Source organism: Hyperolius riggenbachi, chromosome 8 (genome assembly GCF_040937935.1).
Source record: "Hyperolius riggenbachi isolate aHypRig1 chromosome 8, aHypRig1.pri, whole genome shotgun sequence".
Taxonomy (NCBI): Eukaryota; Metazoa; Chordata; class Amphibia; order Anura; family Hyperoliidae; genus Hyperolius; species Hyperolius riggenbachi.
The window spans coordinates 149,382,872-149,409,670 of NC_090653.1; the positions used below are offsets into that span (position 1 = coordinate 149,382,872).

The window sequence follows — 26,799 nt, forward strand, 5'->3', positions numbered from 1 at the left end:
TCTGTATATGGATTGCTGTACACGATGCAATACAGAAAGCTTGTTTTTAGGGACTAAAGGCTATTATCTATTGATAGCTTTACACAATCCCAAAGAGAACCTTTTATTTTAGCTGGCTTGTTGGTAATCATAGCCCTGTTAAAAGATTACTTTTTGAAGCTGTTGTATTCATAAACATTTTATAGTGCTGATGAAGTCCGAAGAAAATCTTTGGTTTTGAAGTTCCCCAAACAGCAGTTGCCTCAAAAGAAGAAGAGAAGGGTTGGAAGTACGGTCCATTGTGATTATCTTAATGTAAGTCACATATACCATGTACTTTCAAGGTGTTATGTAAAGAAAGAGTAATCTAACCATTCATTGTTTCATTCTTCACTTTTGTTTGCTTACAGTATCTTGCATTTGTGGAATAAAGATGCCTAAACACTGGCAGATGGTCAGCAGACAATCGGATATATCCGTCTCTGATCACATCTATTGCTGCCAGTGTAGTACAAACAGATTTCCAATAGATTTAATGCTGAAATCTATTGGAAATCTGTGCACCTCTACCAGCTGGGCCCCCCAGGTCTCCCCCTCCCCCCATGTATAATATGCACCCCCATGCTGTGCATTGTTGTAGGCTCAACTGTCTGCTGGCACATGCCCCCTGTCTTTCTCAATGGCCCTCTGTACCCTGTGACCCTGCACCATGTACTTATGTCCTATACATGCGGGGAGGTTATGTGGTTCAGGTACCCCCGGTGACCTTAGAGAAAGACGCAGGACACTGGAGGAGGTGTGCCACGGACAGGCGAGCCTGCACCACACACCACAGGCCTGGGGTGGGGGAGTATATAGTGGTGAGGGGATCCATCGGGAATTCGAACACAGCTACCACTGTGCACCTGACTGAGCCCTTTCGAGCAAGATTTTACCATCATGACCAGTCCATCCTTTTGACTGATTTTGGCTGGAAATTGATCAAAGTGATTGGGCACCCACATTGTAAAATTGATCTCTGCCAGATTCGATCATTATGATTATAGATTTTCAGCCAGGGCTGCCTTGGTTGAGTTTAACTTTGTATGTGCACGCAGCTTAAAGCTGATATAGTCTTATTAAACAGAATAATGAAGTTTACATTTGTCCTACACAACGGAGCAGATTTGAGCTAGAGTGGCAAAGGTGGCCATACATCTATAGACTTGGCAGCCAGTCGACCATCTGATTCGATGATATTATTGAATCTGATGAAAATCGGTGCCTCCAAGAGCATGCCCAGTCGATAGTTGATCAATTTTCGGGTGGAAATTGGTTGCATGTATTGATCGGACATGCTAGAAAATCTTGTATCGACATGCTTAATTGGGTGTGCGGCGGTAATGGCATGCGATAACTGCGAACAACGGAAAAACCCAGCCACTGGCAATCCTAATGTTTTGTCCCTCCCTCTATTGTTCTGAACACACTAGCATGTCTGTTTTTCAGTAACCCGTATCAGCCCATAACATTGATGTGTTGCTGTAAAGCAGACAGAACAGGTACAGTTTTGTTTTTATAAGTACACTAATTATTTTGTAACCCTTTGTCTTTCTAGCGCCCTCATAAGTCTATACATCGCAGAAGAACAGACCCCATGGTCACCTTATCATCTGTTCTAGAATCCATCATTAATGACATGAGAGATATGTCTAATGTAAGTAGCTCAGTAATGTGTGCTGTGTTTATGAATCTATTGGTCCTAATTTACAAAGCTTTTTTTCATTTTTTTCACCACATTTATATAAAATGCTTTCAGCACCCATCAAAGAAAGTACTGAAAATAAGATTAGAAAAGGTACATCAAATTTAATTTAATCAAAAACCACCATGCTTTGAGCACTTGTTTTGCTTGGAATGTGTTGAAACGTTATTTAATGAATAAGGTGAGAACTCATGAGAGTGCAGTGCATCGGTTTTTACTTGATTCATGAGATAGTGTTCTGTGTGGACATATGATTCTCATTCCATACACTTAACTCAGCTAGCTTGATGCTCTCGGTTTTCCCTGTCTGGTGTAGATAGAAGCACTCTCAAAAGCTGTCAGCGATTTGGTCTGTCATGTGCTCTTTAACCACCCTTACGGGATAATGCAAATTACATGAAAGTTAATGGTGTGTTCACTAAATTTTACAGTGCACAAACAGTGCATGTGAAGTTTAGCAGGTGCTATTCAAACTGCATAACCTTCCTACAAACCGTTTAACGTGTGTTTTATATATACACAGTGTATACTGTATGTACATATACTGTGAGAGTATAGTGTAGGTTGCGCTTCTTGTGTAACACATATTACACACTTTATATACACTGACTGTCCATAGTAACGTTTATTGAATGCTCCCCATAGTGACAGGCTCATAAGATTCCAAGCTTGTAACATAAATTGTACAGGGGGTCCCTTGTCTACAAACAACCTCCCAGAACGGAACCTCTTTGTAAGTAATTTTGTTTAGGAGTCGTGTATTATACATACTGGTACATGTAAATAAATTATTTGTATTCTGGCACTTCCATATTTCGGCATACAGTATAAACAATGTTATGGGCTGTTGTCGATTTGCTTTAATGTACTTTAACGATTTTCTCGCCTCTCTCTCCCTCTCCCCCCCCCCCCCTCTCTCTCTCTCACTCATCCCCCCCCCTCTCTCTCTCTCACTCATCCCCCCCCCTCTCTCGGGGGGAGAGAGAGGGAGAGAGAGGGGGGGGGGGGATGAGAGAGGGGGGCTCTCTCATCCCCCCCTCTCTCTCCCTCTCTCTCCCCCCCCCCCCCTCTCTCTCTCTCTCTCTCTCTCCTTCTTTACTTTCAGGGAAAGAGTAGAGGTGTAAATGAATTATGAAAAAATGTATATACATTTCAATTACTTATAGGTTTCAGAAGCTGCACATATATATTGTTGGCTGATTCCTAATGGTTTAAACCGCATGGTTATTTTTTCCCCTCTAGACATACCCATTCCATAGCCCTGTGAACGCTAAAGTAGTGAAGGATTATTACAAAATTGTGACCAATCCAATGGACCTCCAGACATTAAGGGAGAACGTCCGTAAGCGAATGTACCCATCGCGTGAAGAGTTCCGTGAACAGGTGGAACTAATTGTTAAGAACAGCATACTTTATAATGGTAAGAGCTTTCAAAATCAGTTTGATCTGTGACAACAAAAATAAGAGTGTAGAGTATTCTAACATACAACCATTCCCATTTCAGGACCTAAACACTCCTTGACCCAGATCAGCCAGGCCATGTTGGACTTGTGTGATGAGAAACTGAGAGAGGTGAGAATAAGCCATTGTGAATGGTATAGTGTTGAACAATAACTATACATACTATGCAGGAACAACCTAGAAAATATTTACACAAAGTAAATCACTGCTATCACTTAAACAATACATTTTATTCATGTTAAGACTTGCACAGCTTTAAAATAACAATGACGAAAATGAAAAAGAAAATGGTTAAAAGGGCCACAAAAGTAAATGGCTAACCCAGGGCCAAATGTTGAAGAGTCTGAGTATTTATTCAAAGTACCATATACAGTACTTTCACGTTCTAGAGTGAGTGCTGTATTTTCTTTTGGTTGAGCAAAGCCGTAGAAGGAGATTACACCAAATCAATTTTTGCAGCTTTTCCAGATAAGTACAGTATATTCTGGCGTATACTTCTTAATCCAGCAAAATCTTCTCAAAAGTCGGGAGTCGTCTTATAGGGCAGGTGCTAAAACTTCAGAGCCAGACTGGAGAATCTGCGGTTGCAGCATACATTGGGGGGAGTTAAAAAATGCCTGCGGCCACATTCCACCGTTTGAAAGCAGCAAGGGCAGTGCTGTACAGGCATGATAGAAGAAAATCCACTTACCAGAATTCCTGGAAAGAAGCGACTCAATATGGTACCAATGATGAGGTGAGGGAGCACCTCACTGGGAAGGTCTAAGTGAAGGCTGGAGTAAGCTGCAGGCATCCGGGACGCCCAGGGTATGGAAAAAAAGAGAGAGCGGCGTTGTGCCCAGGAAAACACGCCTCTTTCGCCCATCTGGCCTGCCCTTGTATCCTATTACAATACCTCCTTCTCTGCCTCTCAGATCTCACTCCTGAGGACTGCAGTGAAGCAGCATGTGTGAGATCTTAGAGGCAGAAAAGGAGGTAATAATATACAAGGTTGGGCCAGCTGGGTGAAAGAGGCATGTTTGCGCTACCGCTCTGAAGTCTTGGAAACAGGGATAGCTGACCAGTCCAAACATCCAGCCAATCGCTTGCTGTGATTTGTTGGTTGTTGTGTACTGGGTACCACATACAGTACAGCACCAGTGTCTGTACCTGTTTATATAGTATAGCACCAGTACATACAGTACAGTATACAAATGTCCAAGAGCCAAAAGGGGGTAGTCTTATAGGGCAAGTATATCCTAAAATGTATATTTTAACTGGAAAAGTTGGTGGTCATCTTATACGCCGGAATATACAGTAGGTTGATCATGTCCTGACCATACAGTTGTCTAAATTTACTATAATCATAACATGGATGTTAATCCATTGACTTTAGACTTTTTAAAATGTGTTAGGACACCATCTAACCTGCTAAGTCCATTGCATACCAAATAACAATTTATAGGTAATGATCAGAATAATTTATTTCGCCAAGAATAAAGGAGTTGTACCCAGAATTGGTTTTGGCTCATACTGGTTATTATTATTATTATTATTTAGTATTTATATAGCGCCGACATATTACGCAGCGCTGTACAGTGTATATATATATATTGTCTTGTCACTAACTGTCCCTCAAAGGAGCTCACAATCTAATCCCTACCATTGCCACATGTCTATATTATGTAGTGTAAGTACTGTAGTCTAGGGCCAATTTTTAGGGGGAGCCAATTAACTTATCTGTATGTTTTTGGAATGTGGGAGGAAACCGAAGTGCCCGGAGGAAACCCACACAGACACGGAGAGAACATACAAACTCTTTGCAGATAGTGCCCTGGCTGGGATTCGAACCAGGGACCCAGCGCTGCAAGGCGAGAGAGCTAACCACTACGCCACCGTGCTGCCCACTGCTCCCCATACTGGTTCTTTTAATGTTAATGCAGTTGTTGGTTTTATAAGGGGAAGAAAGCTTCCACTTGATGACTATGCAGGTAATGAGGAGAGAACAGAGTTTGTTAAACAAAAGTGAGAAACAAAAGATGAATGCTTAGTTTTCGGACTATAAGACTCACTTTTTCTCCCCCAAAAGTGGGAAGAAAAGGTCACTGCGTTTTACAGGCCAAATACAGGGACTCTCCGACTTAGGAATGGCTACCGATACAAAACGCTGACCTGCCGCAATATCGGGGGATACCCTGCACTGTCCTGCATCAATCAGCAACTTCTTCTCTCCCTCACTCTACTGCCACCTTCTGCTGATCGCAGCATTGTATGCGACCGGCATTAGCGGAAAAGTAAGTGAGAGGAGAAGCCGCTAATTGCTGTGGGCTCCCTCGGATCAGGCGAGAGATGCACCCACTTCTAATTACTTTGCACGAGGGGAGCAAAGGAGGACACAGGGGGACAAATGGAGGACAAGGGTGGACAAACGGAGGATATAACAAACAAATGCAGGACACGGGAAAAAAGGGCACTTAGGAGGACTCAACTCACAAACAGAGGACATGGGGACAAATGGAGAACACGGGGGTAAACGAAGGGGGACTAACGGAGGTTGCAAGGGTATTAACTGAGGACGCAGGGAGACTAACGGAGGAACCAAGGACACAAAGGGGCACGGAAGGAGAACACAAGAAGACGCAAGAGGTACAAGGGGGACACGAGGTACAAGGAAGACATAATAATTGGTGGAAGAAAATCCACAAGATGCCCCTGCACCATGGACACTCCAGGTTTAGTATATTTTTTTCCCCTGGTTTCTGTCCTCTAAACCTAGGTATGTCTTATGGTCAGGAGTGTCTTATAGTCTATAAAAATGTAGAACTTTATTAAAAAGTATATTTAATGTTTTATGAACCGTAACTAGGGCTTGTTTTTTGAGTAGGACTTCTATTTGGAGCATCCTTTAAAAATCTAGGAATATCATACTAGGGGCTTATTTTCAGGGTAAGTCTCATTTTTCGAGAAGCAGGGTAGTTATTGTCAATTGAGGAATCCCCTTCAGGCGCTCAGGGGTAACCATTTTATTTTTCCAAGTGTTGAAGTAATCTGAACTTTGGAATTCCATTCTAAAAAATGTTGTACTTTTTTTGTTTACAGAAAGAGGATAAGCTGGCCAGACTAGAGAAAGCCATTAACCCACTATTGGATGACGATGACCAAGTTGCATTCTCTTTTATTCTGGACAATATTGTTACTCAGAAGATGATGGCAGTGCCAGATGTAAGTTTTTACCACAAGCATGCCCAACTACCTACCTATAGGACTGGTGTTCTGTTTGCACAGCTCCTTCAGGTGCATCCTTCATTTTGTGCGAAGTTAAGCACACAAAAAAAGAAGAAAAAAATAAAGAAATACAGGTACAACATGTACCTGTATTTTTTTCTTTTTTTTTCAGAAAGTTTTTTTTGAAATCTTAGCTAGAAGCCAAACATTGACTTCCAGTCATTATAAAGTAAAAAAAAAAGAAACACCACCACATTTAGTACATTCTAGTACATACATTCATCCATAGATCAATAAAAAGAATAAGGCATTGCAATATTTCTCATACATTTATAAAGCATAACATCTTTGGACCCGAAGATCCTATTTGAATATATGACAGTGTATCACTAACAGATATACACTCACCTAAAGGATTATTAGGAACACCATACTCATACGGTGTTTGACCCCCTTTCGCCTTCAGAACTGCCTTAATTCTACATGGCATTGATTCCACAAGGTGCTGAAAGTGTTCTTTAGAAATGTTGGCCCATATTGATAGGATAGCATCTTGCAGTTGATGGAGATTTGTGGTATGCACATCCAGGGCAAAAAGCTCCCGTTCCATCACATCCCAAAGATGCTCTATTGGGTTGAGATCTGGTGACTGTGGGGGCGATGTTAGTATAGTGAACTCATTGTCATGTTTAAGAAACCAATTTGAAATGATTCGAGCTTTGTGACATGGTGCATTATCCTGCTGGAAGTAGCCATCAGAGGATGGGTACATGGTGGTCATGAAGGGATGGGATGGACATGGTCAGAAACAATGCTCAGGTAGCCCGTTGCATTTAAACGATGCTCAACTGGCACTAAGGGGCCTAAAGTGTGCCAAGAAAACATCCTCCACACCATTACACCACTACCGGCCTGCACAGTGGTAGCAAGGCATGATGGATCCATGTTCTCATTCTTTTTACGCCAAATTCTGACTCTATCAAGACTCATCAGACCAGGCAACATTTTTCCAGTCTTCAACTGTCCAATTTTGGTGAACTCGTGCAAATTGTAGCCTCTTTTTCCTATGTGTAGTGGAGATGAGTGGTACCCAGTGGGGTCTTCTGCTGTTGTAGCCCATCCGCCTCAAGGTTGTGCGTGTTGTGGCTTCACAAATGCTTTGCTGCATACCTCGGTTGTAATGAGTGGTTATTTCAGTCAACGTTGCTCTTCTATCAGCTTGAATCAGTTGGCCCATTCTCTTCTGACCTCTAGCATCAACAGGGCATTTTCGCCCACAGGACTGCCGCATACTGGATGTTTTTCCCTTTTCCCACCATTCTTTGTAAACCCTAGAAATGGTTGTGGATAAAATTCCCAGTAACTGAGCAGATTGTGAAATACTCAGACCAGCCCATCTGGCACCAACAACCATGCCACACTCAAAATTGCTTAAATCACCTTTCTTTCCCATTCTGACATTCAGTTTGGAGTTCAGGAGATTGTCTTGACCAGTGCCACATGCCTAAATGCATTGAAGCAACTGCCATGTGATTGGTTGATTAGATAATTGCATTAATAATTGAATTAATGAGAAATTGAACAGGTGTTCCTAATAATCCTTTAGGTGAGTGTATATTATATTGCTAAAAAAAAAAATCATTCTAGCATGCAGTTTTAAAGTGACACTGAAGCGAAAAAAAAAATATAATGAATTGGTTGTGTAGTACGAATAATTAATAGAACATTAGTAGCAAAGAAAATAGTCTTATTTTTATTTTCAGTTATATAGTTTTTATTATAACATTGCATCATTCTTTAATATTTGCAGTTTACACAACACTCAGCTTTCTAAATTATTTCACGGAGCAGGCTGATGATCTTTTGAGCTTTTTCTCTGCAGGAAAAAAAAACAAAATACAGTGACAGACAGTTGAGATAATTAGCTTCAGAAGACAGAGCTCTCTGCGACTTTGAAAGTCGGAGAGTTCAGTGAAACTTTTTTGCATAGATAACTGGAGTTTCTTAAAGCCAATGGGAACCGCTTCAAAAAAACAAAAGTCAGATACTTACCTAAGGAGAGGGAAGGCTCTGGGTCCTGTAGAGCATTCCCTCTCCTCTCCCGGTGCTCTGGTTCAGGCGGCAGCTCCTCCGTTCAAATCCCTCGCCGCGGGGGGCTTAGGAAGTCTCCGGGAGCCGAGTCCTCTTGAAGACAGGCGGCTCCATACTGCGCACGAGAGAGGGCACTCACGTGTGCGCAGTATGAAGCGGCCCATCAAGGCTTCTGAAGTCTTCCTCTCAGTGGCGGAGATAGCAGCATTTGACCAAATTGGTTAAATGCTGCTACGGGTGAGCCAGCGCTGGAACAGGCAACAGTAGAGGAGAGAAAAGGCTCATTAGGACTCAGAGCCTTCCCTCTCCTTAGGTAAGTATCTGCCTTTAGTTTTTTTTTTCAAGCAGTTCCCATTGACTTTAACTCTTCCTGTGCTGGAAACAATATTAGATTCATACATATCTCTGCTGATAATGTTGTATTTCTTAGCAGTACTACACATACAAATCATTATATCATCAGTTTATTTTCACTTCAAATTCCGTTTAATTAAAGCTATATTGAGCCAGATGCAAAAGATGGTGGTAGGTTGGCACTGCAGTATGGATACAATCTAGCTACAGAACATGCACTAGTGGGGCAATAGGCTCCTCCTCTTTGTAGGCCCTTCGTCAGCGTGCTCTAGCTGGCAGTAGTAGTAGATTGATCAATAATTGAACAAGAGAGAACAAAAGCAAAGAGAAAACTGGCACTGCTGCAGTGGCTTAATTTATTGTAGCAAAAGTCAGTATCAAAAAGCTCATAACTGTGCAAAATTGCATATAAAAAGTTGGTACACATACCAGAGTGAGTGAGGAGGAGCTGTGGATGATGGTGGGTACTGGGTACAGGATGTCTGACAGCCGTTTCGTGCACAACTGTGCTTCTACGGAGCCTCCGTAGAAGCGCAGTTGCGCTCGAAACGGCTGTCGGGCATCCTGTACCCAGCACTCACCATCATCCACAGTGCCTCCTCACTCACTCTGGTATGTGTACCAACTTTTTATATGCAATTTTGCACAGAGTTATGAGCTTTTTGAAAGCTATATTGAGTTTTGAAACTTTAGATATTTTAAAGTGAATGTCTCATATTACTTTTCTTTGTCTGCAGTCATGGCCTTTTCACCATCCGGTTAACAAAAAATTTGTGCCAGACTACTATAAAGTGATTGTCAACCCAATGGACCTGGAGACAATCCGCCAAGTAAGTGCTTTCATGGTTTTTGTGGGTTTTTTTTAATTTCTTGATGAATATTGCAGTGCAAACAATAGTTTGTAACCACCAACGTATTTAGTATATTTTAATAGTAACAATATATTTTATTATCTCAACTGTAGAATATTTCAAAACACAAGTACCAAAATCGTGAGCGTTTCCTGTCGGATGTTAATCTGATCTGCACAAACAGCATAAAATACAATGGTGAGTATGCATGTAAACATTAACTCATACTTAATGTGCATTATAGTAGTGGAGACGCCACCTCCTCGCTACTCCATGTTGCAAGCAAGAAACGTAAATGCTATCTCCGTTAACCTTACAAACCTGAGGTGGGGGGAAACAGTTGAGGTTTTCATATTTGGGGCTTCTTCCAGCCCTAAGTAGTCTATCAGGTCATTCTGTTTCTTCCCATCCCCTCCATTGAGCAGATGATACCCAACCCCCACTGCAGTTCATAAAGACTCAGAACTGCACATGTGTAGAACGCTAATGGCGTCAGAAGAGCAATCAAGGAGGTGCGCAGCTGGGGCAGCGTATGTGCAGTAGACCGCAACTAGTCTAGTTGGTGAGCTTTTGGAAGGGGGCAGCAGCAGAATGGAGGGGAGCAGGAGGAAACTAAAAGGCCTGAAGGACAACAGGGACTGGAAGAAGCCCCAGGTACGTAAAACCTTTTTTTTTTCCACCTCATTTGTCCTTTAAGCTAATAAACGTTTTGTCTCATTCTCTCTTTTTATTCTTTATATAGGTGGAGACAGTCAGTATAGTAAAACGGCACAGGAGATTGTCAATATTTGCAGCCAGACTTTGGCAGAGGTAAGAGGGGTTACAGGAGACTTCTTGTTACTTAGTAGTGTGCCTTAATTGTGGATTAATAGTTCTTGTTTTCTCCATATACTAGTATGATGAGCACCTGACACAGCTAGAGAAAGATATATCTACAGCTAAAGAGGCCGCTCTTGATGAGGCTGATCTGGAAAGCTTGGAACCAATGACACCTGGTCCATACACTCCTCAGGTGGGAATCCTTTATCTATGAAATGTGGTTTATGATTACAAAGTGTTCTGTTAGAGGGGAGTGTTAAAGCCACTCCTCTCCACTGGATTAGTGCAGTGGTTAAAAACAAGGACCAAGGGCTCCTGCTCTGTGCAAATAATTACTTTTGCAGCAATGTGAACATTTCTACGTAGTCTATACTTTAGACAGAAAACATTAGTTAATTCAAACGATATTTAAACTTGTTCAGTTTCTGGAACTCATAGCTGGCTGCAAATTAAAAAGGTAAAATAATTTTTAATTGCAGTATGTTACATTAACAAGGATATAGCAGCATTGGTTATAGCATTTGTTTTTTTAATAGTTTCACTTTACGATGGCATGCGTTTTGAGCCTAAGGTACAGAGACCAAGCCTGACAAAGTTCTTGTTTTTTAATTGGTGTTTATTTTTATTTCACAATGAATGGGGAATCATTTTTATTGAAGCATAGAATTTAGACGCCTATCTAATAGTTTGGGCACCCCCATAGACCGCAATATTAATGTTTACATTACCGATATTCTTCTATCGGCATTACACATCTCCCAAATTTGCAGGTACATTTTAGATTGATGCCATTTTTATACTGTCGCCAAGTTTTTCAGCTGTGGAGCTATGGATTTACATGTTACAGCCAAACTGTCAAACTACAGCTCACATCTTTTTTTTGACACATTATCTGACGTTTTGTTGTGTTCAATTGCAGCCTCCTGACTATTACGATACAAACACATCACTCAGTATGTCCCGAGAGGCTTCTCTGTACCAGGATGAAAGCAACATGTCTGCTACAGAAGCAGCTACAGCCTCACTGGGGAAAAGGAGCTTGGTAATGTTTTTTTTTTCAAAATATAATTGTTAACTTTTTATTAAAGCTAACCTATGACTTTAATGAAGAAAAGTCAGATACTTACCTCGATAGAGGGAAGACTCTGAATCCTCCCGAGGCTTCCCAGGTCCTCCTCCAGGCCACCGACACTGCCCGGGATTCTCTGAAAATTTGTGGCCTTCTGTGAACAACCCCAGTCACACGGACGAGAGAATGGCCATGAGAACATAGCAGACAAACTCTTGTCGGATATGTTCAGAGGCATCCTGTACAGTCTCGGTGGGCTTCAAGTTGTATAAGGAAGCCTTTGGACAATCCAGAGGTTTCCATCTACATGGGTAAGTATCTAACTCTTTTCTCCTTCAAAGCTACATGTTTAACGGACATCTGAAGTAAAGAATGAATTTAATTTTTAATACATACCTATGTAGGGTAGATACTAGGAAGACAAAATAAACACCGAGAGCCAAATCTGGTGTAGTATGTTCAAACGAACTTATAAAAATTGTAAACGACTGAGATAATACTCACAAGTAAGGGTCACCACACAGGCGACCACAAACGCAGGTGGGGAGAATTATCACCTGACCCCACTCAGGTATAAAAAGTCGCTCTCTATAGATAAAGAAATGGGGAAAACACCCCTCCACCAAGGGTGGACTGGATATAAGTAAACACGGATAATAGAGGCGCCAACAAAGAATAAAATGGGTTAAAAACCGTCTAAAAAAGGAAGGAGGTGGGTGGAACCACTTTCCTTAGGTATATAAATGACCAGGCCAAATACAGCCGTTAATTGCACATATGTGTTTATTCTAGAACATAGTCTCCAAATGTGATGCAACGCGTTTCACGGGCAAACATCCCGCTTCATCAGGCAATTGGGAAAGGAGAATACTGGGAAAAAAACAATGCTAGAAGGTGCTCCAAAAACTCCATCAACAATTTATTATATATTTCCTTATAATGTTTGTAGCAAATTATATCAAGGTCCATGGTGAATATTATCTCAACCCCTATCAAATATGGATCCCCTAAAATCCCACTACACCTTGATATCTTTATACATTATATAAGTTCTATGAAAATTCTATAGCAGTGCCCATCAACCTTAATGGAAGCTCTGTTCAGTTGTGTTCAACTGGATCCGTGTTACAAGTGATAAGAATTAAGCAATCAATCAATCATGCCAGGCGGCATGTAAACAGGAAGGTAACAAAAAAAATCTATGCACTTACCAATTGTAGGTCACTGTAAAGCTAGAGCGCCTCTGTAGAACTAGGACGCTCTCTAATTGGCCACTTTATTGCGAGTCTGGCGGCAAGCCCTCCCGCCCGGCGGGTATGAGAGCCGGAAACGGAAGTGACATGGAGGTAGCACCATGCGTCAAAAGATCCCCTTGGCGCTATTATTACTATGAGACAGGGTTGCGTCATGCGACGGTGGTGTCGCATCTTTTAGGTGAAAGCGTACCAGTGTGGATGCGTACGTGATGACGCATCCGCCTCTAGAGGACTGTCATATCCGGAAGTGACGGCGCATGCGTATGAGCAGAAGCACGCGCTGTCTCCACCATGTTTGATTTGGGCTTAATGCCCTATCTAATGTATAATTAGGGCCCTGTGCGGGAAACATATTTAACATATAAATAGGATACTATATTTACAAGAAGGTACTGCACACCCTATGTATGCAAATTGATGCACTGGGTACAATGGGTGCTGAGTCTGTAATTAGGCTAAAAAGCCCTAGAGACAATATATATACAAAAGGACTCGCACACCAGCATGAGATTCATCAAAATTGTATTATAAACACAACGGCTGATTATATACAAACAAGTGCAAATAATGCACTATGCACAAATAACATAAGTGTATTGGCAACAAAAGACCAACCGGTCAAAAGAAATACAGCATAATGGTATATGTCAGCAAAACATGAAGTAAATGACTGCACAAGCAGTATCCCTTTAAGAGCAGCAATGAAAAAACACAAGCACAGTTTTAAACATGAATGCGTTCAACTACATCATTAATCACCACCCTAAAACACCGTTTTTTTTACTACCTCCCTAAAATTCATAAAAATCTCACCAAACCACCCGGCAGACCCATTATATCTGGTATCGATTCTATGACTAGCAATCTATCCAAGTTCGTAGATACACATTTACAACCGCTGGTTCAATCACTACCGTCTTATCTGAAGGACTCCCAACACCTTATCAACTTGTTGAAAAACTTCACATGGAGGGCAGAATATGTTTGGCTAACATGTGACGTTTCATCACTTTTTATACAAATATTCCACACTCCTTCGGCCTTAAGGCATTAGAATATTATCTAGCAACCAATCCCAATATGCCTTTCATACAACAATAATTTTTGAAAAATTGTGCAGAGTTCATCCTACAACATAATGTTTTTTCTTTTGGAGACAATTTTTACCATCAAGCAACAGGGACAGCCATGGGGAGTTTGTTTGCACCATCGTATTCCAATTTAACTATGGGCTATCTAGAGGTACTCAAACTCAATAACCAAAGTCTATTTACCAATAATATTATGTTCTATAAAAGGTATATAGATGACCTCATATTCATTTGGAAAGGAGAACAAACCAATATCCCGCAATTTCTAGATTTCCTCAATAACAACCCAGCTGGCCTTACTTTTACCGCTCAACATCACCCCATTTCCATTGAGTTTCTTGACTTGGTACTCTATGTACAAGATGAGACTATTAAAACTAAAACACATTTTAAAACTGTTGACTCTAATAATTACATACATTTCAATAGTTTCCATTATCGCCCATGGACCACAAACACACCATACTGCCAATATCGTAGAATTTTCCGCAATTGCACCGACCTACCTGTATTCCACACCCAATCCACTATTCTTACTAAAAAATTCTCAGAACGAGGTTACCCGAAAAAATTAATCCATGATGCAAAACACAAAGCCATGAAGGCTTCAGTGGTCACAGCCTCAACAAATGAACCTCAGAAGGACTCTTGTTTTCCCAGATTTATCACAGGTTACAGTACTCAACATACACAATTCCGTTCCGTTCTACAAAACAGGTGGGAAATACTAATGCAGGACCCACATCTCAGATCCACACTACCAAACAGTCCCCTTCTAACGTTTAGAAGGGCTCTGAACCTTCGCAGCCTTCTGGCTCCCAGTAAATATAGATCTCCTTCCCCTCAAGTCACACCCAACTTCGACACCCTGACCCCAGGCTCCTTCTCATGTAACCTTTCACGGTGCACAGCTTGTCAGTTTGTTGACAACGTTGAAAGTTTTTGTTCCACGACTACAAATAACACCTTCACCATTAAACAAAATATTGATTGCACCTCAAGAAATGTCATATACCTTATATCACGCCCCTGTAAACTACAGTATGTAGGACGTACAACACAGTTGGCTAGGGATAGGATTGGGCAACATAAAAGAAATATCCTCAAAAAATACCCCTCACACAGTGTCTCTAGACATTTTAGCACCCACCATAATGGCGACCCCCCAATTACTAAGAATAACGTTCATAGAGCTAATACAGACCATAAACATTTCTGAGGCCATACGGACCAAAGAGATGTACTGGATCCAGATGCTAAGAACCCTCGCTCCTGAAGGGCTTAATGAAGTGCTGGAAAAATTCTTTTAATCAACTTTACAAAATAGAGTATTTTAAACTATAGTCCTCTCTTTTATCCCCGTCTTCTTTTTATGTTATTTTATGTTCACATACAGATATGATGTTTTTTGACACACATTATTAGTGTGATTATGACAATTTGTACACTGATCCGGTCACATGGTTATTTACGAATAATTATTAATAATTATCAATATTAACCTTTTTACATAATTTTTAAGGTTGTACTGACAATATGAGACCTTGAGAAATCCCCCAAAGGCAAAGAACATGATCACTAAAAAAACTTTCTGCATATGGCATTGTAAAACGTATCAGTGTCATGTAATTTATGGACCACTAGATGGCAGTAGACTTATACATACATTAGAACATGCAGCTGATTTTTAATTAATTCTAATACTGTTTTAATTTTTGTTTTTTTTCCCTCTTTCCTTTAATTATATAGATTGATGTAACTTGATGCGTTTATGTTCCTATTTATATGTTACATATGTTTCCCGCACAGGGCCCTAATTATACATTAGATAGGGCATTAAGCCCAAATCAAACATGGTGGAGACGGCGCGTGCTTCTGCTCATACGCACGCCCCGTCACTTCCGGATATGACAGTCCTCTAGAGGCAGATGCGTCATCACGTACGCGTCCACACTGGTACGCTTTCACCTAAAAGATGCGACACCACCGTCGCATGACGCAACCCTGTCCCATAGTAATAATAGCGCCAAGCAGATCTTTTGACGCATGGTGCTACCACCATGTCACTTCCGTTTCCGGCTCTCATACCCGCCGGGTGGGAGGGCTTGCCGCCAGTCTCACAATAAAGTGGCCGATTAGAGAGTGTCCTAGTTCTACAGAGGCGCTCTAGCTTTACAGTGACCTACAATTGGTAAGTGCATAGATTTTTTTGTTACCTTCCTGTTTACATGCCGCCTGGCATGATTGATTGATTGATTGCTTAATTCTTATCACTTGTAACACGGATCCAGTTGAACACAACTGAACAGAGCTTCCATTAAGGTTGATGGGCACTGCTATAGAATTTTCATAGAACTTATATAATGTATAAAGATATCAAGGTGTAGTGGGCTTTTAGGGGATCCATATTTGATAGGGGTTGAGATAATATTCACCATGGACCTTGATATAATTTGCTACAAACATTATAAGGAAATATATAAAAAATTGTTGATGGAGTTTTTGGAGCACCTTTTAGCATTGTTTTTTTTCCCTTTTGTTTTTTGTTTTTTCCCCAGTATTCTCCTTTCCCGATTGCCTGATGAAGCGGGATGTTTGCCCATGAAACGCGTTGCATCACATTTGGAGACTATGTTTTAGAATAAACACATATGTGCAAATAACGGCTGTATTTGGCCTGGTCATTTATATACCTAAGGAAAGTGGTTCCACCCACCTCCTTCCTTTTTTAGACGGTTTTTAACCCATTTTATTCTTTGTTGGCGACTCTATTCGCATTTACCTATGTAGGGTAGAGGTAAGGACTGGATATCATAAAGCCTTTCCCAGTTCTTAATCTGTCCCGTATTTCTTGCACCATCCCCAGTGGGAGATATTAGACCTGCGTGGATCGGGGGGAAGCTCTAGAGCTGCGCAGCTGCGGCCTCCTCCGGCGGCCATATTTGAGGAGGCAAGAGAGCCCGACCCGGGCTGTGGGGCTCGTAAGTCTTTTAACAACAACAATAATGCACAGTTTGTGGGAAGAGTTAACTTCCTTTATTGCCCAATTAACAGGTGTTTAGAACGCTACAAGCCAAAAATGGCCATTAGCATTGTTCATAACAACAGATTTACACTTCATATTCTAAATTTTCCTTCTGCTTGGACACTGGCTTTAATTTTCACTTGGGGTATAGCTTTTCTTCATTGATATAAGGAATCCTTGTGTTTCTAACTGCTTTCCCGTCTTTGCCATTTTACATTTATAGATGAGATTAGGAAGAGGCCGTCTAGGTGAAGATGACTCAGATATTGATATTGAAGGATATGAAGATGATGATGATGATGGAAAACCAAAAACACCAGCACCTGTATGTATACCAGAAAATGATCTATAAATCTACAAACAGATATCCGATGACTAGTTAATACACAGCTGTTTTTAATCTACTCTGTTTCTCCATTGCCAAATGTTTATAGGAAATGGAAGATGTGGAAGGAGACTTAGGTGAAGAGGAGGAGAACACTGTACAGCATCCACAAGCTAGTGTCCTGTATGAAGATTTATTAATGTCTGACGGTGAAGATGATGATGAAGGAAGTGATGAGGAAGGAGATAACCCCTTCTCATGTAAGTTATATGCTCACTGAGTTTGAATATTTCCAATGTTTGAATAAACAGGGGAAGCTGCCATTAAGTAAGGTTGTGGTTCCAATGAAAGGAGCAAAAATAGTTTAGTATGGACGAAATCTTTAGTGAGAATGCAACCACTGAAAGAGCAGTGAGGAACATGTACTATCCCTAATTGGATGACAATTGGATAAAACCTAAACATCCACTTCCCAACAGAGATAGAAAGGCTGAATGGTATAGGGGTGTCCAAATGTAATAAAACAATTTAAAACCAGTAAAAATTGAGTAATCATTGGTTTTAAGAATGCAGAAGTGTTGTCTGCGCTCCAGATGCAGTGTCAGGACTCAGACGGGGGGTGAATGACCCTTGTAACGGATGGATATGTTTCTCACTCTGTTTGTTTGTTTTTTAAACCAAATTTTTATTTAGAATGAAAAAGGCATGTTGTCATACAGCATAGCAGTACAATATCCATACTGATTTAACATCCTTAAAAAAAGAAACAGATATATTGACAGATGAATTACAAAAGAGCTCTGCGTAATCCACAACATCCAGCAAATCAGATTATTTTACTCCATTCTGGTCAAAGAACACAACTATTTTTGCTGATAGCCGTTTCATTCGCTTTTTCCCTTTACTACCCTAACCTTCCCTCCCTCCCCACCCTTTAAATTCAACTTGCCCTTTTACTGTCTGTTTCTCCTAGAATTCTATGGTCTGTGTCGTATGTTGACTTAGGAGCTCTAAGTTATAAATTCCCCCCCTCCCCCCCCCCTCCCCTCCTTCCCGGGTATGTCCATTTGTTATAATTTGCATGGAGTTTGTGCGCTGCACCTGGAGCAAACAGAAACCAACGCACAAACCCGCAACCAGACAGAGATGTCACTGTTTAGGAAAAGACTGCCAAACCAGGAGTAAATGAATAATAAGGATTTATTATTAAATGAAAATAAAGAAATACTGTGCATTCACCTCATGCACAGAAACAATCAGTATCAACTTGCAGGCAATGTATTCTACACACATACAACACACTGCATCAAAGAATACTGGCAGATATATACAATAAGCATACAAGGTATGAAAATCAGGGTTTATACAAGGACCTCTCTGCATAAGCGAGCTATGCAGAGTAGATCCAGTGTATAGAATTGTGTGCACACAGACCCTGGATCCAGAATAGTAATACAACATAAACCTAGGAATATATATACAAAATACAGATTACAATCGAGGAGGAGACACACGGATAGTCGGCAAGCAGAGGTCATACACAGGAGATCAAACAGTACAGTAATCGCTAGGCAAAGAGTAGTCGGTATACAAGCACAAGGTCAAAACACGGGAGATCAATACAGCAGGGAATCAAGGAACAAGGTAATCAGGAACAGGGAACTCCGGACAGGATGGCTAGGATCAGGAACAAAGAGCTAGCAAGTTCTGAGTGTTCAGGTGTGGCCTAAATACCATGCTGAAAGGCCATGTGACAGTCCAGGCCTCCTTCCTGTCTGTGAAGAGATCTCCAGAGAGTCCACCCTCTGCTGGTGGGCAGAGGAAAGTTCAGGCTGTAACTTCATAGAGGCTGGTGACATCTGCTGGTGAAGCAGAGGTAGTACATACAGGAATCTACCAGCAGATGCAGATTGTAACATTACCCCCCCCTCAAGGAGCAGCCTCCGGATGCTCCATTTGGACTTATGCCCACCTGGGTCCCAGAAAATACTGGCAAAGAGGCAGGCCATAAATCGGTCAGCACATGAGGCCACAACCCGGGTATTACCAGGCTGACTGGACAAAAGGACCCAGAGGCAATAGGACATGTTGCAAGTCCCTCTGAAGACCTTTGGGTGAAACAAAAAAATGAAGGACACCAAGAAGAGCCATAGATTGGACATCCACAGGAGCAGGGCATCTGAGGTCATCAAATAAAACAGAAAACTGGATGCCATCAGGAAGGGATGCATAATGGCCATAAACAGGAGGAGCAGGATACCACCAGGAGAGGCACCAGACAGGAACTCATCAGGAGAGGTACCAGACAGGATCTCATCAGGAGAGGTACCAGCAGGAGCAGCAGATTGGAGGGCATCGGCAGAAGCAGCAGACGGGAGGGCATCGGCAGCAACTGCGGACTTGGAGGCAACAGGAGCAGCAACTGCGGACTTGGAGGCAACAGGAGCGGGAACTGCAGACTTGGAGGCAACAGGAGCGGGAACTGCAGACTTGGAGGCAACAGGAGCAGGAACTGCAGACTTGGAGGCAACAGGAGCAGGAACTGCAGACTTGGAGGCAACAGGAGCAGGAACTGCAGACTTGGAGGCAACAGGAGCAGGAACTGCAGACTTGGAGGCAACAGGAGCAGGAACTGCAGACTTGGAGGCAACAGGAGCAGGAACTGCAGACTTGGAGGCAACAGGAGCAGGAACTGCAGACTTGGAGGCAACAGGAGCAGGAACTGCAGACTTGGAGGCAACAGGAGCAGGAACTGCGGACTTGGAGGCAACAGGAGCAGGAACTGCGGACTTGGAGGCAACAGGAGCAGGAACTGCGGACTTGGAGGCAACAGGAGCAGGAACTGCGGACTTGGAGGCAACAGGAGCAGGAACTGCAGACTTGGAGGCAACAGGAGCAGGAACTGCAGACTTGGAGGCAACAGGAGCAGGAACTGCAGACTTGGAGGCAACAGGAGCAGGAACTGCAGACTTGGAGGCAACAGGAGCAGGAACTGCAGACTTGGAGGCAACAGGAGCAGGAACTGCAGACTTGGAGGCAACAGGAGCAGGAACTGCAGACTTGGAGGCAACAGGAGCAGGAACTGCAGACTTGGAGGCAACAGGAGCAGGAACTGCAGACTTGGAGGCAACAGGAGCAGGAACTGCAGACTTGGAGGCAACAGGAGCAGGAACAGCAGACTGTGGGTTATCAGGAGCAGGAACAGCAGACTGTGGGTTATCAGGAGCAGGAACAGCAGACTGTGGGTTATCAGAAGCAGGAACAGCAGACTGTAAGTCATCAGGAGCAGAAACAGCAGACTGTAGGTCATCAGGAGCAGCGGACTGGAGGCCATCGGGAACAGCGGACTGGAGGCCATCAGGATGGATAAACTGAAAGTCATTTTCCAATAGAGCAGGCAAAGCAGCAGACTGGACAACAGTTTGTAAATGCAGGGTATCTGGAAGAATCTGTGGGAATTGAGTACCAGAAAATGTCTTTGAGGACAAGCCATCAGCAGAAATGAGTGTGCACTTAGCCTCAGCAGAAGACTGTGGGAGCCCTCTTTCAGCCGAGCATTGAGGAAGCTGGATCTCAGCAGGAGTCTGTGGAAACAGGGCATTAACAGGGATCTGTGGTGCCTGAGTGTCAGACATCTGTGCGGGTTGAGCCTCAGCATAAGTCTGTGCTCTAGCAGAAGTTGAAGGGCAAAGGGCATCAGCAGAGACTCGAGAAAGCTGGACCTTTGGCTGAGCGACTGGCTGGACCACTGGCTGCATAGCTGACAAGACCCTTGGCAGAGCTATTAGCTGAACCTCAGATCGAGCAACTGGCAGACCAACTGATCGAGCACCGGCTGGGCCTTTGGCTGAGCTGTGGAGTACGATTCTGCTGGAACGGCAGACTGAGACTTTGCCGGAGCAGCTGGCAGGAGACTTGCTGAGACGTCTGGAGGACCCACTGCCGGACCAACTGACAGAGGTTCTGCCAAGCTGTCTGACTGGGTCACTGCCAAACTGACCAACAGGGACACTGCCAAGCCGACCGACAAGGATACTGCCAAATCTTCTGAAAGGGAAAACATTGGGCTGACGGACACTGGTACTGCTGAGCTTACAGACACTGGTACTGCTGAGCTTACAGACACTGGTACTGCTGAGCTTACAGACACTGGTACTGCTGAGCTTACAGACACTGGTACTGCTGAGGAGACTGGCACAGGCAGGGCTGAGGAGACTGGCACAGGCAGGGCTGAGGAGACTGGCACAGGCAGGGCTGAGGAGACTGGCACAGGCAGGGCTGAGGAGACTGGCACAGGCAGGGCTGAGGAGACTGGCACAGGCAGGGCTGAGGAGACTGGCACGGCTGAGGAGACTGGCGCTGGCACGACAGGAGTAACTGGCACGACTGAGGTAAGTGGTACAGGCAGAGCTGAGGTAACTGGCATAACAGGAACAGCAGGCTGGAGTGAAGATGGATTATGTTTCGGTAAAGATACAGTTTGTGGATCTGCGGAAACTGGCAACATAACTGTTGGAGTCTTTGCGGTGGTAACTGGAAGGATGGAGGCTGTAGGAAAATATTTCCGTTTGAACTTAGATTTTTGACTCAGTCTGGAAGCAGGGGTGAGTTTAACAAAGTCCTGATGTGCAGAAGAACAGGGCAGGTATGATGTAGGTAGCTGGAATGACCATGGAGTGGATCTAACCGCAGTTTGTAAAGGAGCAGTTCTTTTATGATTTTTGGATACAGGCAATTCCGAGTCCGTGGAACAGGTTACTGAGGACAGAGAGCATGTCTCTCCCTTGATGCCTGGGGCAGAATTAACAGGTGGTGTGCTCTGATAATCATAAGAATGAGACAAAATTCTTTGCCAAGCGATTACTAGACCAGAACCTGATTCATATTTACAAGTCTTGTGATCAACCATAGACTGGACAGCACGCATGCATGCAAATATATATGAATCCCCTTTTTCTAGATAGAACTCAAGAAATCGATCCCAGTCACTCTTAAGGTAACCATACATCTGATCAATCTGTTCAGGGTGGAATACTGGATCAAAGCTGACAAACTTATTGCTGGAACTGACAGGGTTAACATTGGCTGCTGAATGCTGCACAAACTGACTACCAGAAAACTCAGAAGGATCTTTTTTATGCAAAATCTTTTTCCATTCATCAATCAAAGGAAGTACACGGTCAGACTTGCAAACATTCAGGTTCATCAGAGAAGTTGCAGATTTTATACATGCATCCAAAAATGTCTTTTCTTTTGTGGAATAGAATTCATTAAATGATTCCCAATCATACTTTAATTCATCATTTAGTGCATTAATTTCCCATCTACTGAATGGGGGATCCCAATCACTCTTAATGGGAGCTTGCAGATTACCCTGAGCATAATTGCAGGACTGAACTGTCTGTTTGGAAGTGACAGGAATATGATTAGTTTTAATTGGCTTGGTTTGGTTTATTACTGAAGAGGAGGAGTTATTGCAATAGACAGGCAGGGATCTAACTTGAGTCCAGGAGGTAGAAGGGTCTCTTACTGCAATTAGGGTTTGCAGAATCTGCAACAATGCTTGCATCTCAGATTCTGCAGAGTTGCCCTGCTGCATAAAAGATTTAACGTGCATAACAATTTGCATTAACTCTTCACGGGAATATGCTGACAATTCCTTATAACACTCATATTGGTCTTCCTCTGCTAGCAAGGAGTAGAAGTTATTGTGCGGAATAGTCCAATCAACTTCCATAGCTGAAACAAAAGAGATTCCAGTATTAATGGAAGTAGCAGGATTATGAGTGGGCTTAATTGATTGAATCTGGTTAATTACTGGCCAGGATTTGGCTTGATTCAAAGGGGCAGCAGGACAATTAATGGGGCCTGATAAATTACCCGGAACATGCATTGTGGAATAAGCAACTGAATTTTGTTGGGCTTCAGAACAACATTCATGCAAAACCGACAAAAAGTCTTTTAAATCATAAGGAAAGGTTCTTTCATTACTCACAGACTGAACCCATGAAATCAGCTGCTGCAGATCCTCAAATGAATCGTCTGCAAACGTATAATAGCAAAGTTTCCTTTTGTCTCTTGCTAGAATAGCATATTCAGACAGGTGCTTTAAATCCATGTCAATCATGGCTGGAGAAACAGGATCTCAGACCTTTTCCTAGTGACAAATTGTTTGGGCTAGCTCTTCTGTTATAATTTGCATGGAGTTTGTGCGCTGCACCTGGAGCAAACAGAAACCAACGCACAAACCCGCAACCAGACAGAGATGTCACTGTTTAGGAAAAGACTGCCAAACCAGGAGTAAATGAATAATAAGGATTTATTATTAAATGAAAATAAAGAAATACTGTGCATTCACCTCATGCACAGAAACAATCAGTATCAACTTGCAGGCAATGTATTCTACACACATACAACACACTGCATCAAAGAATACTGGCAGATATATACAATAAGCATACAAGGTATGAAAATCAGGGTTTATACAAGGACCTCTCTGCATAAGCGAGCTATGCAGAGTAGATCCAGTGTATAGAATTGTGTGCACACAGACCCTGGATCCAGAATAGTAATACAACATAAACCTAGGAATATATATACAAAATACAGATTACAATCGAGGAGGAGACACACGGATAGTCGGCAAGCAGAGGTCATACACAGGAGATCAAACAGTACAGTAATCGCTAGGCAAAGAGTAGTCGGTATACAAGCACAAGGTCAAAACACGGGAGATCAATACAGCAGGGAATCAAGGAACAAGGTAATCAGGAACAGGGAACTCCGGACAGGATGGCTAGGATCAGGAACAAAGAGCTAGCAAGTTCTGAGTGTTCAGGTGTGGCCTAAATACCATGCTGAAAGGCCATGTGACAGTCCAGGCCTCCTTCCTGTCTGTGAAGAGATCTCCAGAGAGTCCACCCTCTGCTGGTGGGCAGAGGAAAGTTCAGGCTGTAACTTCATAGAGGCTGGTGACATCTGCTGGTGAAGCAGAGGTAGTACATACAGGAATCTACCAGCAGATGCAGATTGTAACACCATTATGCTAAGGGGTTTCCACCAATTTCGCTCTTACTTATGTTCAGGGGCCAAATTCTCCCTCCTTGTGACCCTCCGCCTGATTCCATTCATTGAACTATCTAGTAGTGCATTCCAACTTCCCTAAGGTGCCATGCAGTTGCTCCACACAGTACCATTCCGTGTACCGAAAGGGCTCCATTATTGTCTCTATCTCGACTTCTCTTTTTTCCCAGTAGGAACATCTCCTTCCTCTCAGCAGCTTTATTTCCCCTCAAACCTCATGAAAAGCAATTGTTAATATCGTCTTAGACCCCCTTATAATAAAAAGTGCGTCATTCATTTGTGTCGTTCTCATGTTCAGGTGTCACACTAGCACTATCTTTCTGTTCTTTTCCTTGGCCTCATCCTCTGTTTATACGGAACGACTGCTTCTTCTCCCGCTGATCTCGGTTGCTTGAATCTTTTTAGATATGTTCTTGCCTCTGCTGGTGTTTTAAACATCAGAACACCATTTTGCTTATCCGTGACCTTTAATACTGCGGGATAGAGCAAGGCGAATTTCACGTCATTGTCATAAAGTTCACTACACACCGCACTAAATAATTTCCTCTGTTTAGTGACTTCAACTGAAAAGTCTTGGAATAATAGGAGTTTTTTACCATCGTGCACGACTTTGTCTCTGTTTTCTCTATAGGCCTCTAAAATGGCAGCTTTTTCTCTATAGTCCAGATACCTTGCAATAGCTACTCTGGGTCTTGGATCTGTAGCGTTGTCTTTGGGAGGACCTATTCTGTGTGCCCTCTCCACCTTACAAGAGTTTGGCAGTCCTAGCAACTGTGGAAGAGTGGCCTCACAAAACTCTTTTAAAGGCCCTGCTGTGACGGATTCCGGAATTCCCACAATCCGTATATTATTTCTCCGTGACCTATTCTCTAAGTCTTCCAGCTTTGTGGCGAACTCAGCATTCTGTTTAAGGACATCCTTCATGACTGCATCAGATTTTTTAAGCTCATCTTCACAGTTAGAGATCCTTTGCTCTGCTGCAGTAACTCTGCGTACACAGGCTGTCAGCTCTGCCGTTATTTCCCCCATGGTGCTGCGTATTGACTTTTCAATTATGGCCGTCAAGTCAGGGGAAATGGTACTCACCACCGCCTTTGCCAGTTTATCGTAGTTCACAGCCTTGTGTCCGTCGGGGGTCCCTTCAGGCCATTCTGTTTCCGAGCTGCCACTTTCCTCCTCTCTCTCCTGTTCCACCATCTTAGGAGTTCTCGCTGCCATGTGGCCGTCTTGTTTCTTCGTGGAGCGGGTCAGATATTTTTCCATCTGCGACCAGAGTTCGCTCCTTAGGCTTCCAGCCCAGTCACCCACACTTTAGATTTGCAGGGGGGTCCACAGAAGAGGCTTGGCAACGAGGAAACTACCGCTTTACTCGCGGAGCGCTGCTACCTCCGTCCTCTCTCCTGGGCGCCTGAACCGGAAGTCCCCATCTTACTCTGTTTTAAACACTGTGGCTCTAGCCTGGGTCTGTAAGTGCAGATGGATGACGGGGGGGGGGGGGGGGGGTGTTAAAACACTCTAAATATTGTAAAACAATTTTAATGACTTCTCTTTAAAGTTAAAAATGCACTTCCAAAGTCCACGTGACTAGAGAGCATCTGACAAATATGTACAGTAAAGCGGTAATCTGTTCTTAGCAGGCCAGCACACAGCAAGTGATTGGCCACAGTGCTGGCCAGTTGTGAAAGCCTGAGCTGGAAGCTGGAGTACACCCTTCACTGTGGGATGCCGGTGTTCACCACCACGTTTCAGCAATACTTTTGCCTTAAATCAGGTGTTCATCAGAATTGATGAAGGTGGAAGTAACACTGAACCGTGACAGAAACTGGATCTGGATCACCATAGAGTACCTTTAAACTGAGCAGATGGTTGCATAACGCAGTAGGTCAAATATATGCAAAAGCTCCAGCTAGTTAACAGATAACCCAATCGCAGTCACCATCCGCAGAGCCCCAATCTTCTAATGGACTCAAGATTCATCTCCACTATGGCTTGCTATTCATAAACCTGTCTAAATTATTATTATTATTTATTGTATTTATAAAGCGCCAACATATTACGCAGCGCTGGACAATAAATAGGGATACATACAATATTTAGGGGTGACATACAGCAAAATGACAATACCTGAATACAAGAAAGATCAGATCATGCAGCACAGTATGAGTACGAGGTAATGCTTAGTCAGTCACTGGATGAAGCATGGAGATTAGGCAAGTTAGGTTCACTCAGATGCCTAGCATGGGTTCACAGTAATGGAGGTGCATGATCAGGTTGGACACAAAAGGAGGAGGACCCTGCCCAAAGGCTTACAATCTAAAGGGAGAGGTAGGGACACGAGAGGTAGGAGACCAGAGTTCAGCTGTGGGTTTAGAGCACTTGTGAGGGGTAGTAGGCCAGAGTGAAAATGTGAGTTTTGAGGGCTTTCTTGAAGATGTTGAAGGAGGGGG

General features: G+C 42.9%; 1 protein-coding gene across 1 annotated transcript in view; it reads left to right on the plus strand.

Annotated features, from left to right (window-relative positions):
- The window catches only part of LOC137527115 (transcription initiation factor TFIID subunit 1-like), an 86,857-nt gene that overhangs the window by 53,654 nt on the left and 6,404 nt on the right, over positions 1 to 26,799 (plus strand). The window contains exons 27-38 of the mRNA XM_068247519.1: positions 186 to 294; positions 1,577 to 1,675; positions 2,966 to 3,143; positions 3,228 to 3,295; positions 6,263 to 6,385; positions 9,571 to 9,663; positions 9,798 to 9,882; positions 10,427 to 10,494; positions 10,580 to 10,696; positions 11,423 to 11,545; positions 17,168 to 17,269; positions 17,379 to 17,529. Of these exons, the coding sequence (XP_068103620.1) occupies positions 186 to 294; positions 1,577 to 1,675; positions 2,966 to 3,143; positions 3,228 to 3,295; positions 6,263 to 6,385; positions 9,571 to 9,663; positions 9,798 to 9,882; positions 10,427 to 10,494; positions 10,580 to 10,696; positions 11,423 to 11,545; positions 17,168 to 17,269; positions 17,379 to 17,529 (1,316 nt within the window). The remainder of the gene's footprint in view (positions 1 to 185; positions 295 to 1,576; positions 1,676 to 2,965; positions 3,144 to 3,227; positions 3,296 to 6,262; positions 6,386 to 9,570; positions 9,664 to 9,797; positions 9,883 to 10,426; positions 10,495 to 10,579; positions 10,697 to 11,422; positions 11,546 to 17,167; positions 17,270 to 17,378; positions 17,530 to 26,799) is intronic.